The 16,103-nt window shown below is 44.1% G+C and overlaps 1 protein-coding gene across 3 annotated transcripts in view; it reads left to right on the top strand.

Annotated features, from left to right (window-relative positions):
- Positions 1-16,103, top strand: part of osbpl6 (oxysterol binding protein-like 6) — a 164,416-nt gene that overhangs the window by 101,128 nt on the left and 47,185 nt on the right. For all 3 annotated transcript variants that reach the window (XM_048598993.1, XM_048598991.1, XM_048598992.1), the window contains exon 11: positions 9,186-9,316. In XM_048598993.1, coding sequence (XP_048454950.1) covers positions 9,186-9,316 — 131 coding nt within the window. The remainder of the gene's footprint in view (positions 1-9,185; positions 9,317-16,103) is intronic.

Genomic DNA, 16,103 nt, shown 5'->3' with positions numbered 1-16,103 from the left:
TTATGTTGGACAAGACAATACAAGGGGGCATCAGGATGGACAGAGGGTCAGTTATTGGCATGGAGGTTACAGTCAGCCATGAGAATTGGGAACATAGATTAGCATGGACGGTGTAAGGGACCAGGGCATTGGATAGGGGTCAGAAATTGACATGGAGGGAATATCAGTGCCATGGAGTTGGTGAGGTGATGTGGATGGGACATGGAGAGAGAGTGTGAGGCTAAGGAAAAGAGGGGGGTTGGAAGCTGTTCTTAGCTTTACTGCATTTTGTGTTTTTCAACTGGAATGAAATTTCAGGGCACCAAGGTGGATCTTTTAACCAGCCTGCTTCAACGTCTAGCAGCTCCCATTGCTGCCTCTGTGCAGATTCCAGGTTAGCAGGCCAAACCCCACCCCAATCCACCCCAATACACCCCGCCCTACCTCCACATCCCACCCAAAAGAATGAAATTGCAAACATTCAGTGAAGTTATTTTCGACAGCGAGAATTCTGCCTTTTGTATATCATAAGACCCTCTGGATGTGTGTATACATCAGAATGTTATCTGCAATTCAAAGGGATGTAGTTCCCAACTCAGTAAAGAAAATTATCTGCTTATCCAAAGTAAAGTGAAATATTAGAGTGTTCATGACAGCATTAAATATCCTTCTTTGCTGCGTATCTGTAAAGATCAAAATAAAATTAATCAGCAATAATTAGTAACTTCCCCAATGAGTAAAAGCTTTAAGTAATAGTGAGATTAATTGATATCATTCTGATTCTCCAGAAAAATGCAAATCTTGAGAGGTATAAAATAATATATTAATTGACTGGAAATCTTTAAGACCTTTGATCTTCCACTTCTGTGGAAATTGTTGCAAACCTTCTTTAAACTCGTTCTGTGAGAATTGAAGCTTAAAAATTAAAAGCCGATATGACACGATATGTGTTTTAATAGCACATTACAAACCTAGCTTAATTTTTTTTGTGTTGAACAGGCTGTTGTTGAAAAGGATTAATGCAAATGTACCACTGATGGTACCAACAATGGAAAAGCCTGCAAGTTGTCATTAATGGTTTAAGCTTCCATTTAAAGTTTTCTGCCGTTCATCAAGTACTAAAGGCGATGAAGTACATTTTTTTGAAATTTGCCTCATTTGCACTATTTAGAATCCTTTGCCAAAGCAGCTGCAGTCTGAGCAATGAAATTATATGTTTCAATAATTGGCCTGTCATTTTTCATTGATTCATTGTGAAATACAGCAGATCCAAAAGAAAATGAATGCAGGAAGCTGTGACAAGTGCACTTATGTCTTTTCAACAGCAAGTGGCTACCTATCTTCGGTCATTCATTAAGTATTATTATTACTACTACGTGGTCACTTCATTACAAATGCCTTTACAAAAAGCATTTGTGGTTAGTGCGTTCGTTCAGACTTGCAAAAACAAAAATCAAAATCAGTTGTTTGTGATGGAAAAGTTTTGAAACTGCTTTATTTTTATAAAGTTGTTAGTGCTTTGAACCAACCGGGGCATTTCTCATTGAACTAAGTACATATGATAATTAATTCTCGAAGACTTACAAGGATGTTACCGAGAGCGGAGGGTTTGAGTTATAAAGAAGAGGTTGAATAGGCTGGAGCTTTTGTCCCTGGGGTTTAGGAGGTTGAGAGGTCACTTTTATAAGAAGTTGATAAAATTTTAAGGGGCATAGATTGGGTGAATTGCAAGTCCTTTTCCCTAAGGATAGTGGGGTCCAAAACTAAAGGGCATAAGTTTGAGGTGAGAGGGAAAAGATTTAAAAGGGACCAAAGGGGTGACCTTTTCCCAGAGGGTTGTGTGTGTGTATGGAACGAGCTGCCAGAGTAAGTGGTAGAAGTGGGTACAATTATAATCTTTAAAAGATATTTCGAATAGATACATAGGATAGGAAAGGTTTAAAGAGATATAGGCCAAATGCAGGCAAATAGGACTAGTTCAGTTGAAGAAACCTGGTTGGCATGGGTGAGTTGGGTCGAAGGGCCTGTTTCCATGCTATATGACTATGACTCTAATACTATTAGGTAGATTGTAGAAGATTGAGACTAGGACTCTTGAAAAATTGAAACCTGGATGTGTCTTAGGTTGAATTTTTAGACAGTGTTCTGTTGAATGAGATTCATGGCACCCAATCTGCTGTGTCCCATGATGGCAATGTTATTCTTCTTATTAGTAATGTAGCCAGGCTGTACATCTCCCATCTCATATAGCTACATAGTAGGAGGGGTGACAGCACTCACCACTGCTGCTACCTCCCAGCTTTCACACAACCCCACTGGCACCATGTTTAAACTCCAGCTCCACAGCATGTCAGGTTCTGTACCTTTAGCCCCAAGACAATGTCTGAGAAAAGCAAGTTGGCTGTTCAGGTAGCCAAATGAGGAACTGGAGATACTGGAGGATGGATGGTGGAGCAGCGAGGAGGACTGTATCCTGTTAATCAGAAAATGAGGCCACACCAACAGACCCAGCAAACCTGGATTGCGATTGCAGCCAGAGTCAGGGATTGAAATAACTGCGCAGAGGCCAGTATCCCATCACCAAGTCACGTTTTATTTACTTGTGCACGATACACTGGCTGTGGCCAGTCAGCTTGGAGTCAGTCCCTGAACTGAGGAGATTGAATCTTCTGGTTGTATTGGTTAGCCAGGGCTTTCCTGATTTGGCCCAGGTTAACAATCCCAATCTACAACCTCATAGTCAGAGGTCAACATGTTTCCAATCACTACATCTCTCCCGGCTACATCTGGAGCTGTAGGCCTCTTCTTTGGCTTGTAGCTTTTCCTGTGACATTTTTGTCCCACTGATTTCGGATTCTGGTACAGGAGGTCTGTACTGGACCGTAGCCCACCTCTTGTGTCCAGAGCACCTCGGGGGAAGTTTCCTCTTCCTCTTCTTTCTGTGGTCACAGTAGTATCGAAGCTGTAACCATCTCGGACTCAGGTTTGCTCGACACTAGGTGGAGGAGGGAGGACCTACAGGCCTTCGTCCCCTGAATTACACAGTCTCTCTTGCTTAGAGGCAATACGTGGCTGGCATTGGTATTTCTGCTGCTGTTTCACACTTCCCTCACCTAGGTTTGGGAATATCTTCTCCCCATCAGCAACTCCACTGGAGCTATTCCTGTCGTGGGGTGGTCCTATAATTGAACAGGTACCGGAACAGTTTGGTATCAGTTGACGCTATAGGCTGCTTCTTTAAGCCTGCCTTCAACGTTTGGACCACTCTTTCTAGACAATTGGACAACAGTTGGTATGGACTTGTCCTTATGTGCCAAATGCCATTTGACTTTAGGAAATACTCTAATTCCCTGCTGGGAAATGATGTTCCATTGTCAATGGCCAATACTTCTGGGAGTCTGTGTATCACAAACTATGCTCGCAGCTTCTCAATAGTCATCCTTGAGCTTGCCAAACAGACTTTATGCACATCCAACCACTTTGACTGTGCATCCACGATGACCAGTAACATTGAGCCCGTGAAAGGACCAGCACAGTCAATGGGTAACCAGTACCAGGGTTTTTCCAGCCATTCCCACGAATGTGGAGCCGCTGCTGGTGGCAACTTGTGTCCTTGTTGGCACTCTGGGCACTGCCCCACGGATGCAGCTATGTCAGCATCCAACCCGACCCACCAGACATAGCTTCTCGCTAGCATCTTAAATATGGAACTCCCTGGATGACCCTGATGGAGTTTGGCCAGTAGCTGGCGGCGACCTCTACCTGGGACAATCACTCTTGCTCCCCAAAGTGATATGCCATCCTCTACGGTGATCTGGTCTTGCTGAGTCCAGAAAGGTTTCAGTCCCGGTTGCGATGGCCCTTCTGTTTTCCCCATTACCACCAGCTGTTGTGGTTTCGCTAGGACAGAATCTTTGTGTCCACAGTCGGATATGGTCAGTGGTGACTGAAGGGTGTCCAGGAAGTTTAAAACCGAAATGGACTGTTCCAGGGGAGGCACCACCAGAGGAGTATCTGCCAGTGGGAGGCAGCTCAAGGAATCCACATTAGCCCCTTGGCTTCCTGGATGGTGTTCCAACTTGTACTTGTACACACTGAGAATAAGAGCTCACTGCTGAATTCTACTGGAAGCTATGGGTGGCACCACCTTGGCTTCCTTCAGTAGCCTTAGCAGGGGTTTGTGATCTGTTACGATGACAAATTCCCATCCGTATAGGTACTGGTGGAACCTCCTCACACCAAAGATGACGGCCAAACCTTCCTTCTCTGGCTGATGCTGAACGCAAATATGCCCAGATAAAGTCTGGGGAAGCATCGGCTATGGGGTGTTCCTCTCCATTGGGCTACCAGTGAGCCAGTACTATCCCGATACTGTACAGGGAGGCATCACACTACCTCTCACTACAGATCGTAGTGGGCCAACACCTTAGATCATGGTAGCTGCTTTTTCACTTCCATAAAAGGTTACTTCTTGGCTATGTGACCATTTCCATGGCTGACCAAAGCTGGGCCAAGATGGAGGACAGATTATGTATGAATTTTCTGAAATAATTCACCAGGCCATGGAAAGACCTAAGCTCTGGTACAGACGTGGGAGCCGGGGCTCCTTTGATCACTTGCACTCTCTTCCAACGGGTGTAACCTGCTTTTGGCGACTCTGTAACCCAATTAGGTCACTTGGGTGCCTGGAACACACATTTTTCCCTTGTAAGGTGTACGCCTACCTGGGAGAAATGTTTAAAGCACTATGTCGGAGTTTTCCAAGCGTTCTTTATTGACCTTCCCTGTTATGAGCATGGAATCCAGATAAATGGCAACCTGGAGTAGCCCTTGTAAAATGTTCTCCATGGTCCGCTGGAAAAGGGCACAGGCTGATGATACCCCAAATGGCGGTCTTGTATATTGGTATAAACCCTTATGGGTACTAATTGTAGCGTATTTCTGGGACTCCTCATCCAGTCACAATTGCAGGTAGGCATGGCTCATGTCTAGCTTCGTACAGGACAGTCCTCCTGCCAACTTTGTGTACAAATCCTCTAACTGAGGGATTGGGTATTTATCCAGCTGTGAGAAGCGGTTTACCGTTTGCTTAAAATACCCACAAAGGCAGACTGAGCTATCAGTTGGTATGAACGGTGCTGCCCATTCCACAAACTGCACTGGTTTGATGATTCCTTCACCCTCCAGCCTCCTGATTTCTCCCTCTACTTTTGCCCGTGAGGCAAATGGCACTGGGTGGGCCTTGCAAAATTGTGGCATTGCTTCCTGGTCAACATGTAAAGTGGGCTTTGGACCCTTTGATAGTCCCAAGCCCTTCCTGAAATACTCCTTGGTATTTGACTAGGACTTCACTGAGGCAGCCATTTTCTAATCTAAAATAGTTGAGCCAATCCAGGTAAATCTTTCTCAGCCAATTCTGTCCCAATAGGCTTGGGGCCGAGCCTTTTACTAAAATCAGTGGGAGCTGTACCAACTGCTTCTCATAGGAGACCGGAACTGAAGTCACACCCTTAATCTGCAATGGTTCCCCAGTGTATGTTCAGTCTGGCTGAGGTCTTGCGGAAACAAAGATTGCAGAGCCAAGCAAATCTTGTTGAAGACCAATTCTGCAACCACAGATACAGCTGCTCCAGTATGGGCCTGCATGGAAACTGTGTGAGCATTTAACGTAACATTAATTTTAAATCAGTTTCAATTTGGATCTCATTAAGCAATTTAATTGTTCCAACCCACATGTAGGAGGACGTTCCAGGGTGTGCACTCTCTTGGGTACCAGCCTACAAGTTTTCTTACTCAAGTTGGGCCTTGTAGGACTCCTTTGCTGTCTCGAGTCCCCATACTGGCAGCCACTACAATGGCTTGCCGGCCCAGATCCCGAAGAACTACTTAGCCATTTGGCCGAAGCTCGGCTTTGTTGTGGGGCTCTGCTGTTGGCTGGGCCTGGGGTCCCTCTGCTCAGGCTATGCCCAGTATGAGGCTCCGTGATTGCCTGCACTCACATGGTGTTTCCCAAGCTCAGTCGACCAGGTGAGGGTGTCCACTTCCATTGGGATGCCCTGTAGTTCCTATGCTCCATGCTGCTTTTCCTAATGACAAAGCCAGTTGTGGTGCCTTTTGAAGTCCAGTTGGGCTTCAGCTAGTAGGTGTTTCAGCACAGTTACATCATTAATCCCACATACCAAATGGTCTCTCAGCAGCTCATTCAGAGTCAACCCAAAATCACATGCCTCTGCTAGTCATCTTAACTTCATCAAAAATCCCAATACAGGATTCCCCCAGCTTTCTAACAGCCAAATAAAACTGATAGCATCTCAGGATTAAAAGAGGTTTAGGGTCTTAATATTCCTTAACCAATTCCATCAACTCTTGGAAGCTTTTAGTGTCTGGTGTCTCTGGGAAAGTTAAGCCCCTTATAACTGAGAGTGCTGCAGGTCTGTAAGCAGTTAGAAGGATTACTGGTTACTTTTCATCTGTCCCAATGTCATATGCCTGGAAAAAATATCGCATTCTTTCCACATACTGGGCCCAGTCTTCAACAGCAGCATCAAATGAGTCAGCTTCTTCAATAAAGGCATGATGCCAGAAATGCTTACCCCAACTCCACAATGATTGTAGGAAGCAAAAGTTCTTCAGGCACACCCTGTTTTCTCTCATCGCCACTGAAATAACTGCACAGAGGCTGGTATTCTGTCACCAATACACCCTTTATTTACTTGTGCACAATACATTAGCTATGGCCGGCCAGCTCAGAGTCAGTCCTCAACTGAGGAGATTCTAATCTCCTGTTTATATTGGTCAGGGCTTTCCTGATTGGCCCAGGTTAACAACCCCAATCAATGACCTCATCATCAATGGGTCAACCTGGTTCCAATCACTACAGTGATATTCTGTGCTTTACAAGATTAAATGCCACCATCTTGTCCATGCTTCTTCACACTCACAGGGTCACCACTCCCACTAACTCTGCCATTGCACATGTCTCTCAAAGGCTCATGGACTTAACTCGTTATTGCATACATCATGTCCACTCGATGGATCGCACCCACTTCATCCTGACAAACTACTAAGCCCTCCTGTCCTCTGTGCCTCCTACTCATTTGCTGAGGATACCTCAGCATCTATCCTGTTCGTGCATCATCTCTAACTGGTCTCCATCCATTTCTGACATAGTCCCTCATTTTGACTAGTTGCAGGAGAAAATACCTTACAACTTCACCAAAAGGGACAAAACTAGTGGGGAGATGCTGGTCTGAAGCACCCTCATGCCATTTGAGCAAACAATCTTGTATTTGGCTAGAGAAAAGCATGACTGTTCGTGTTGGGAAACCTCAAAAACAAACCTATTCAGTAAGCTTAATTGTGCTGTGTTAAACTGCTCTCCCATTACCACCAGTGCAAACTCATTCTTGATCTACACACGTTGTTATTCATCTCAGACAGCTAGTTCCCTTTTTTGTAGACACTTGAAGCACCCAGCAAACCTGATCCAAGTCGAGGCCAGCATTTGAGATTCTCAGATGTACTTCCACCTCTGAGGAGGAAAATATTCAGCCCTTCCAGGATACATCAAGCAGGGCTTTCACTTGCACACTCCATTAGCTCAAAGACTGTCACCTCAGTCGGTTCTCTTTCTAGATGAGACTCGGGAGCACAATCTGAGTGCCTCACTGACACATCTCTGCAGCTGGTCAAGCAAGAAACACCACAGGTCTGTGACACTCTAAGAAGTGCCAGAGACCAGAAATCTGCTCAGCCCCAGGCAGGATAGGACCCCACGGTCTCAGCCATTAATGACTCTGTTACAATGTGCAGGCAGGCACAGAGACAGCAGGCAGGTCTGTTAAAGGCATTCCATAAACAGGATCCAAGAGGCGATCAACGTCAGTCCATGCTGGCTCTGGCATGTGTGTATCTGACTCTGTGTTGTACAAAGCAATTTGAGTCTCAGGCTGACAGCCTTAAAGTGAGTGTGAGGTGAATGGGTGCTAGGAAATGAAGCAAAGAGCCATGAGATGCATCCTGTGTCAATGCATGAGATTCATGTGCCGCAGTGTGTAAAATGACCTTGCAGAAGCAAGCAGGTTGTAGGTGTACTGAGCTCCAAAGTGAAGACTTGGATAGACTGAAGTGGTGTGTAAGTTGGTCCAAGAGCGGACATGGTGATGTGGTGAGGTTGGTGGTTTCCCGATGCCAACGTGCATGAGAGAAGGGTGGAGGAGAACGGTATGCATGGTGGTGAGGAAGGAGTTGGGTGACAACTTGGAGAAGCACACAGCGAGCTGCTGCCACCAAACCCACATTCGGTTTCATGTAGGAGTTCGCACCATCTGATCTCTCGGGGATTAGAAGAATTGGATGTTGCAAAGAAATGCAATGAGTTGGGCCATTACTAAAATATACACATGGTAGTTGCTGTTTATTAGCAAAGTTTTAAAATTTCTTTTTAAATCCTGAGGGGAAAAGTCATAAATTTTCTCAATGTCAAGATTCCAATTTTATCTGTATTTTCTGACACTTCTCATCATTGTTCATGCTGCTGTAGAGAGCAGAACATTCTACACCAATGCTATAATATAGCAAAAGTTTGCAAAGGTTAAAATATCTACATTTACTTGGAGGGTTTTGTGAAGCGGGAAATCTGTAGAAAACCTTCACTTTTCAAATAGTTAAATCCACGGGCCCTTGTTACCTGTATTTACTGATGAGTCATTTTGAACAAAAAATTAATCATGTACATACCTGGAAAAACACAAAGAAATCACAAAAGCAAGAATTCTGATAAGTTTGAACTTTGCCTTAGAAAATTCTTGGTATTGAGGTAAACTTTTTACTTTTGGTTAACCTTTACTCTGAAACCATGCAACTATTTCCCAATGTCTACCGTCAAGATATTGGAGTGTATTTTATAGATGGCCACTGCTGCTAACCACCATGTGTGTTTACCTCCAAAAGAGAATTATATCTGAAGGACTGATGCTTAAGTTACATTACGGTACTATTTAGTTAACTGTTATTCAACCAATACATCTCCCCAGTTATGTTCTTCATGAAAAGTAATATGATTAAATAGACAAGATTCGGTGGTAATGATATATTTTTCATCGAAAGTTATTTGAAAAATAAAATTGTAGGGTAATATCAGATTGATAAGCAATCAGCACAGTTAAACCATTTAATTATAGTGTTTTACTGTTTTCCTTTCACAGTTCATTGTCTTTTAAAGTCTGCCTTCAACACAGTCGCAATAGAAAGGGAACAGCTGAAGCAAATGCTGTTAGAACAAGAACATTCCGGCCACAATGCCCAGATCTTCAACCTTAGGAGAACACTCTCCCAGGTACTTTATATACAGGGGATTGTAGTTTGCCAGCTGTTTGACTTTCCAGAAAGTCATGATGTGGAAGTGCTAGTGTTGGACTGGAGTGGACAAAGTCAGAAGTCACATGACACCAGGTTATAGTCCATTCGGTATATTTGAAATCACAAGCTTTCAGAGCGCTGCTCCTTCATCCAGTGAAGTCTCAGGACTTCTGACTTTTTCCGGAAAGTGACCAGCTGTCTTTGATTTGGTATGTACGTTAAGATTATTTGCAAACAGCTCTACTAACTCTTATTCTATTGGTACTGCAATTCTTTTTATTGAATTTGCTACCTTGTTTGAATCTCTGTAATCACATCCCAGCATGTTAGTGTACAATCAGTCTGACTGTAGATTTGCTGAAGTCACAAAGGAAGCACCACATCAAAGTGATAAGAAATGTAAGTTGAAGTTATTGCATTTCATTTGTAGTGATTGTAATGATGTCAGCCAGGTGGATCTCATAGAATGAGTTTGCTGATTGGACCAGATTAACTGTCCCAATCAGGGAGCTCTGGCTGACAGATAAGAACTGGAGTGTCAGACATCCTGTTCACTCTGTGAGCTGGCTCTGAGAGAGCTGGATCAGTGTCAGGGACTCTCCATGTGTAAATAAAAGGTGACTTGGTGACAGGACACTGGCCTCTGTAGATTATTTCAATGGTGATGGGAAAAAAGCACACTGCTGAAGAAATTTGCTTGCAACAGTCATCTATGAGATAGGGTCAGCATTTCTGGCATCGTGCCATTATTTAGGTTGACGTGTTCAATCCTGCCATGAAGACGGCACATTATTTGGAAGGAATATGTTAATTTTTTCTGGACAAATGACATTCGGGCAGATGAAAAGCAGCTCCTGACAGCTTGTGAACCAGCAGCTTTTTCAGTTATTAAGAGTGTAACTTTCCCTGAGGCACCAGATACTAAAACCTTTCGAGCTGTTGGATTTAGTTAAGGAATATTACAACCCCAACCCCCCTCTAATTCTGAGACAATCTCAGTTTTACTTGTCAATTTGAGAACCAGGGGAATCTGTATCGGGATTTTTGACGAGGTTAAGATGATTGGCAGAAGCATGTGACTTTGGTTTAACCCTGAAAGAGATGCTGAGAGACTGTTTGGTATGTTGGATTAATGGTGTAACTTGGCAAAAGTGCTTATTAGCTGAAGCCCAACTGGACTTCAAACAGGCACTACAACTAGCTTTATCATTGGAAAATGCAGCAACTGGAGCAAATGAGTTGTAGTGTGTTCCGATGGAAGTGGACACTCTCGCCAGTCTGACTGACTTGGGGAACACCATTTGAAGGCAATTGCATTGCATCATTCAGAACGTATCCTGAACAGGGAGACTCCTGGTCAGCCAGCAGCAAAACCCCAAGCTTAGGATAAACGGTTAAGATTTTCACAAGGATCTGGGTCAGCAAGCCATTGTAGTTGCTGCAGACTTAAGAAAGCAGAAGAGTCCCACTAGACCTGAATTTAGTGTTATGGACCAGACCAGACCCCCTCAAAATATTGTAGGAAGGTAGCCTAGACCCTGACTTTATCTTATTTTAAAAGCAGATGTAAAGTGTCTGTTCCCGATGCAATGCAACTGGTCAAACTACTCGACTTAAGCAGAACACAATTTATTTAAACACTGTAGTTAAAATACAATGAATGAAAAAGGAATTTAAATAATTTAACTCTATTGGAAAATTAACAGTATAATAGATACAGTAACTGTTACTAATTAACTGGTCCAATATCATAACATCCCATAAACGCATTCCTTGGCAAAAAAAAGGAAAGTTCGGACACAGAATCTCACATGCAGTTTTCCAATCCAGGAGAACTCTCAATGCCAAGGACCCGTGTTCAATTCCACCCTCAGGCGACTATCTGTGTGGAGTTTGCTCATTTTCCCTGTGTCTGCGTGGGTTTCTGCCGGGTGCTCCAGTTTCCTCCCCCAGTCCAAAGATGTGTAGGTTAGGTGGATTAGCCATGGGAAATGCAGGGTTACAGGGACAGGTTAGGGGAGTGAGTCTGGGTGGGATGCTCTTGTTGGGACGAATGGCCTGTTTCCACACCGTAGGGATTCTGTGATTCTCTGAAAATAACCTTTTAAAAGCCACAGCAATGTCACATGAGTAAGAGAATTCATAGGCTGGTATCCAAGAGAGTGCACATCCTGGAAAGTCGACCTACCTCTGATTTGGAACAGTTAAATTGCTTAGCAATTCAAATCAGAACTAATCAAAATAAGCATCTGATCAAATGGTCATCGGTTCTAATGGAGGTCGATACTGACGTGGCCGTTTCAGTGATTGCAGAATGAACAAAATTCACTCTGAACTCCAACCTTTAAGTTTGCACAAGACCTCGGCTAGACTGAGAACCTTGATGGGGAATCTTTTACGATTTAAGGCTATAACTTCGGTTCTGGTCTCTTATGTGAGGCAGCTGGTTCAGTTACCACTGATCGTAGTACAAGGTTCAGGCCCAAGCTTGATGTGGCAAAATTGAGAAAGGTTCACCCAAATTGGCTCAACATTTCCAGCTAGAAAATGGCTGCCAGAGTGAAGTCATAATTAAATACACGGGAGTTTTTCAGGAAGGTCTAGGATCTATCAAAGGAGGCAAGGCCACCTTGCATGTTGACCAGGAAGCAGTTCCATGATTCTGCAAGGCCTGTCCGGTGCCATTTGCCTTATGGGAAAAAGTAGAGGCAGCAGTTAGAAGGCTGGAAAGCAAAGGAATTATCAAACCGGTCCAGTTTGCTGAATGGGCAGCACTGGTTGTGCCGATTGTGAAGCCCAGCAGGTTGGTTTGCCTTTGTGGGAATTTTAAACAAAGAGTAAACCACTTTTCACAGCTGGATAAATAGCCAGTCCCTCGCATAGAGAATTTATGCGCAAAACTGTAAGTGGGGGAGCCTCCTTCACGAAGCCAGATATGAGCCATACGTACTTGCAGTTGTGGTTAGATGAGAATTCCCACAAGTAAGCCTCAATTAATGCCCATAAGAATTTGTACCAATATATGAGACTGCCCACGCTGACCATACCTCACATGGCAATTTTTCAACAGACCTGGAGAACATTTTACAAAGTCTACCCCAGGTCACCATTTATCTGATAACAGGGAAGACTAATAAGGAACACTTAGAGAACTTGGATGTTCTCTTGGTGTCTATGCATATGCGGACATATGCCTTAGAAGGGAAATATTCATGGGAATGGCTGGGTAAATCCCAAATTCAGTGACACGTAGAGTATGCAGGTCTTTTCATGGGCTTAATGTTCTTAGTTATTGTGGACACCCACTCAAAGTGGCTGGACATGCATATGGTTCATTCGTCAAACATGGGGATGATGATAGAAAAACTACACGCATCTTTTGCTGTACACAGACTCCCAGAAGTGTTGGTCACAGATAACGGACCATCATTTACCAGCAGAGAATTTGAGTATTTCCTAAAGTCAGGTGGTATTCAACATATAAGGATGGCTCCATACCATCCATTGTCCAATGGTCTGGCAGAAAGAGCAGTCCAAACTTTGAAGGCAGGCTTAAAGAAACAGCATACAGCTTCACTAGGTACAGCCTGTCCTGGTTCCTATTTGAGTACAGGAACGAATCCCCCCATCCCCCCGCTGCCGCAAGTACAAAGATAGCTCCAGCAGAGTTGCTAATGGAGAGAAGACTGCACACCAGGTTAAATCTGGTTTTCCTGAACCTGGGGGAGGGGAGTGAAATGGCAGCAATGCCGGACACAAGACTCTGCTAAGCGAGAGAGACAGTTTACTTCAGGGGATGAAGTTTGGTGTAGGAATCATGGCAAGTGTCCTGCATGGGTAAGAGGCATGGTCAGCATGAGGTCAGGTTTAAGTTCAGATACTTATGACAGTCCTGAATAAGTATGTGGACCATAGGAAATCTGCAAAATCACGAATGGTGCGGGAGCAAAATGTGCCCAGCTGCTCCGGCAGCCTTTCTGACTGGACCGGAACCCATGGGTTCTCCCACTCCATCAAGCCTTGAAGATACCTCGGAATCTGAGATGGACAAGGTGGATGTCACCACCTGACACCTTTGCCTGCAGAAGAGAATGAATTTCTTCCAAAGATGCTCAGCACAAGAGGCAAGCCAACATGCATTACACACTGCCCGTATCAGAGGCAGAATTGGAGGAACCTGACCTGCTGCTAAAACACCCCAGGAGGATCTACAAAAATAAGAAGAACCAGTCCATTCCTTCGGACTCCGAGGGAGAGGGATGTAGAGATTGTGACGAGAGCAGCCAGGTGTACTTCATTGAATATGAGTTCCCTGATTGGGGCTTTTAATCTGGTCCAATCAGGGAGGCCTGGCTGACAGATAAGAACAGGAATGTCAGACATCCTGTGCACTCTGAGAGCTGCCTCTGAGGGAATTGGATTAGTGTCAAGGACTCTCCACGTGTAAATAATGGGTGACTTGGTGATGGATATCAGCCTCTGTGGAGTTATTTCACATCAAAGGTATGCACATTAGTGTTTGAGAAACTGACACGTTGTTCAGAAGAAGGGTCTAGACCCCGAAATGTCAGCCTTCCTGCTCCTCTGATGCTGCTTGGCCTGCTGTGTTCATCTAGCTGTACACCTTGTTATCTCAGATTCTCCAGCATCTGCAGTTCCTACTATCTCTGACACGTTGTTAAGTTCCCTTTTCTTGTTCCCTGTCTCCTCCCTTCCACTAGCCTCTCAGAACTAAACTTCCTGTAAGGCCCTGTGATGAACTTGAACTTGTACTTTCTGTAGTTTATCTCCAATCACTCCTCATCTCCTTTCTAAGCTTGTCATGTCCATGAAATCTATGTTTTTCTCACTTGACCTTATACCCACTGAACTACTGAGCACCCATCCCTCCCATGTCAGCTGCCATTCTGAACAGTTCTCTTTTTTGCAGGTTTTCCCTCTCCTTCCAATATGCTACCTTGCAAACTGCCAGCCATCTCCAAGCTCCCTTTCCTCTCCGAAGTCCGCAGCTGTGTTATTGCTTTCCAAATTCATCCTCATCTTTCTGAAGTTCCATGTTCTCCCCTGTAATGTAGGAGTGGCCGTGGTAATGTCATGGGACCAGTAATGCAGAATCTCACATTTGTGTTCCGGAGACGAGTTCACGTCTCATCATGACAGATGACGAAATTTGAATTTGATGAAAAATCTGGAATTCACAGCTGGTCTAATGGTGACCATGGAACCACTCTCCATTGCTGTAAAAACCCATCTTGTTCACTAAAGCCTTGTAGGGAATAAAACTGCTACCCATACCTGGTCTGCCCTACACGTGACTCCAAACCCACTGAAATGTGGCTGCCTTTTAACTGCCCTCTGAGCAGTTACAGATAGGCAATAAACGTTGGTCTAGTCAGTGATGCCCACATCTCATGAACAAATAATAAAAAAAACTTCTACAGGCTTATGACACTGTACCAAAACAGCTCGCTGTTTTATCAAAGGCAGAAGTCATATCCTTTGTGACCATGACAGAGGTAAACATCCAGCTTCATCCTTTTGAACCTATAAGCACCATCTTCCTCCAATGTCTCTCCACTGTCATCCAGCTGAACGTGTTAGTAGTTGTTTGGTGGTTTTATCTGTTTAAACATTGTCAAATAATCTTCTTTCCATTCCGACAAAGTTACCTCTAATCTCACCAAGGTATTATCCTTGACCTATCTAGTTGCTTATCTATGAGCTACACCTCTGTGAAGTAATTTGAAAACACATTGTAAGTATCCCCATGTCTCTCATTGAAAAATGGATCTTGCAACCATGTTGGGGTGTTGGGAGCAGTGATGCATCTCCTCAATAGACCAAGTAGGAGATGCTTCTGCATCTAGGTAGACATGGGCAGCTTCTAGCCAGGCCTGGTTCCCCGGTCTGCCAACATGAGGCTGCCTCCAGGCAGCTAAACGGTGCCATGCTGCCCATGGGAACCTGGAGGCAGACTGAAGGTTTTCTTTAACTGGCCTCAGTAGGGTCTTAAAGAGCTGTTTGGAAATTGTTATACAATGCCATAAATGAGCCATTCACATGGGGGATTTAATTGTGATTACAAAGCTTCTGTACTGAATCATTGCTGTCTGTCTCTGTCTGATCAGTGATCTCTGCACTTAGACTTGTGGAGAAATTTGAATTCATGCTTGATGAGCATCACAAGTGGAAATATTTGGGCGGCACAGTGGTTAGCACTGCAGCCTCACAGCGCATGGACCCGGGTTTGATTCCACCCTCGGGCGACTGTCTGTGTGGAGTTTGCACATTCTCCCCGTGTCTGCATGGGTTTCCACCGGGTACTCCGGTTTCCTCCCACAATCTAAAGATGTGCAGGCTAGGTGGATTGGCCATGCTAAATTGCCCCGTAGTGTTCAGGGATGTGTAGATTAGGTCTGGGTGGGATGCTCCGAGGGTTGGTGTGGACTTGTTGGGCCGAAGGGCCTGATTCCACATTGTCAGGATTCTATGATGATATTCTATGATTTGCAAAATTACCTGTTAAATTACTATCAGTCAGAAGCATGAATTGCATTAGCGGAGATACAATAATTTTAATTTGGTGGGGTTTTTTTGTGCTGTTTACAAACTGACTGGTTTCAGTCACTTCAAAGGAGCCAGTATGAGCTCTTGGTTAAAAGATTAAATCATGTCAGCTACAAAACTAATAATTAAAATATTCCTATTTGTCATGCAAGTCATGAAGAAAATTCTTATCTGTATTTTGCAGTTGTTAGCAAACA

This window comes from Rhincodon typus, chromosome 7 (assembly GCF_021869965.1).
Source record: "Rhincodon typus isolate 14 chromosome 7, sRhiTyp1.1, whole genome shotgun sequence".
NCBI lineage: Eukaryota > Metazoa > Chordata > Chondrichthyes > Orectolobiformes > Rhincodontidae > Rhincodon > Rhincodon typus.
This window is presented reverse-complemented; position numbering and strand designations above follow the sequence as displayed.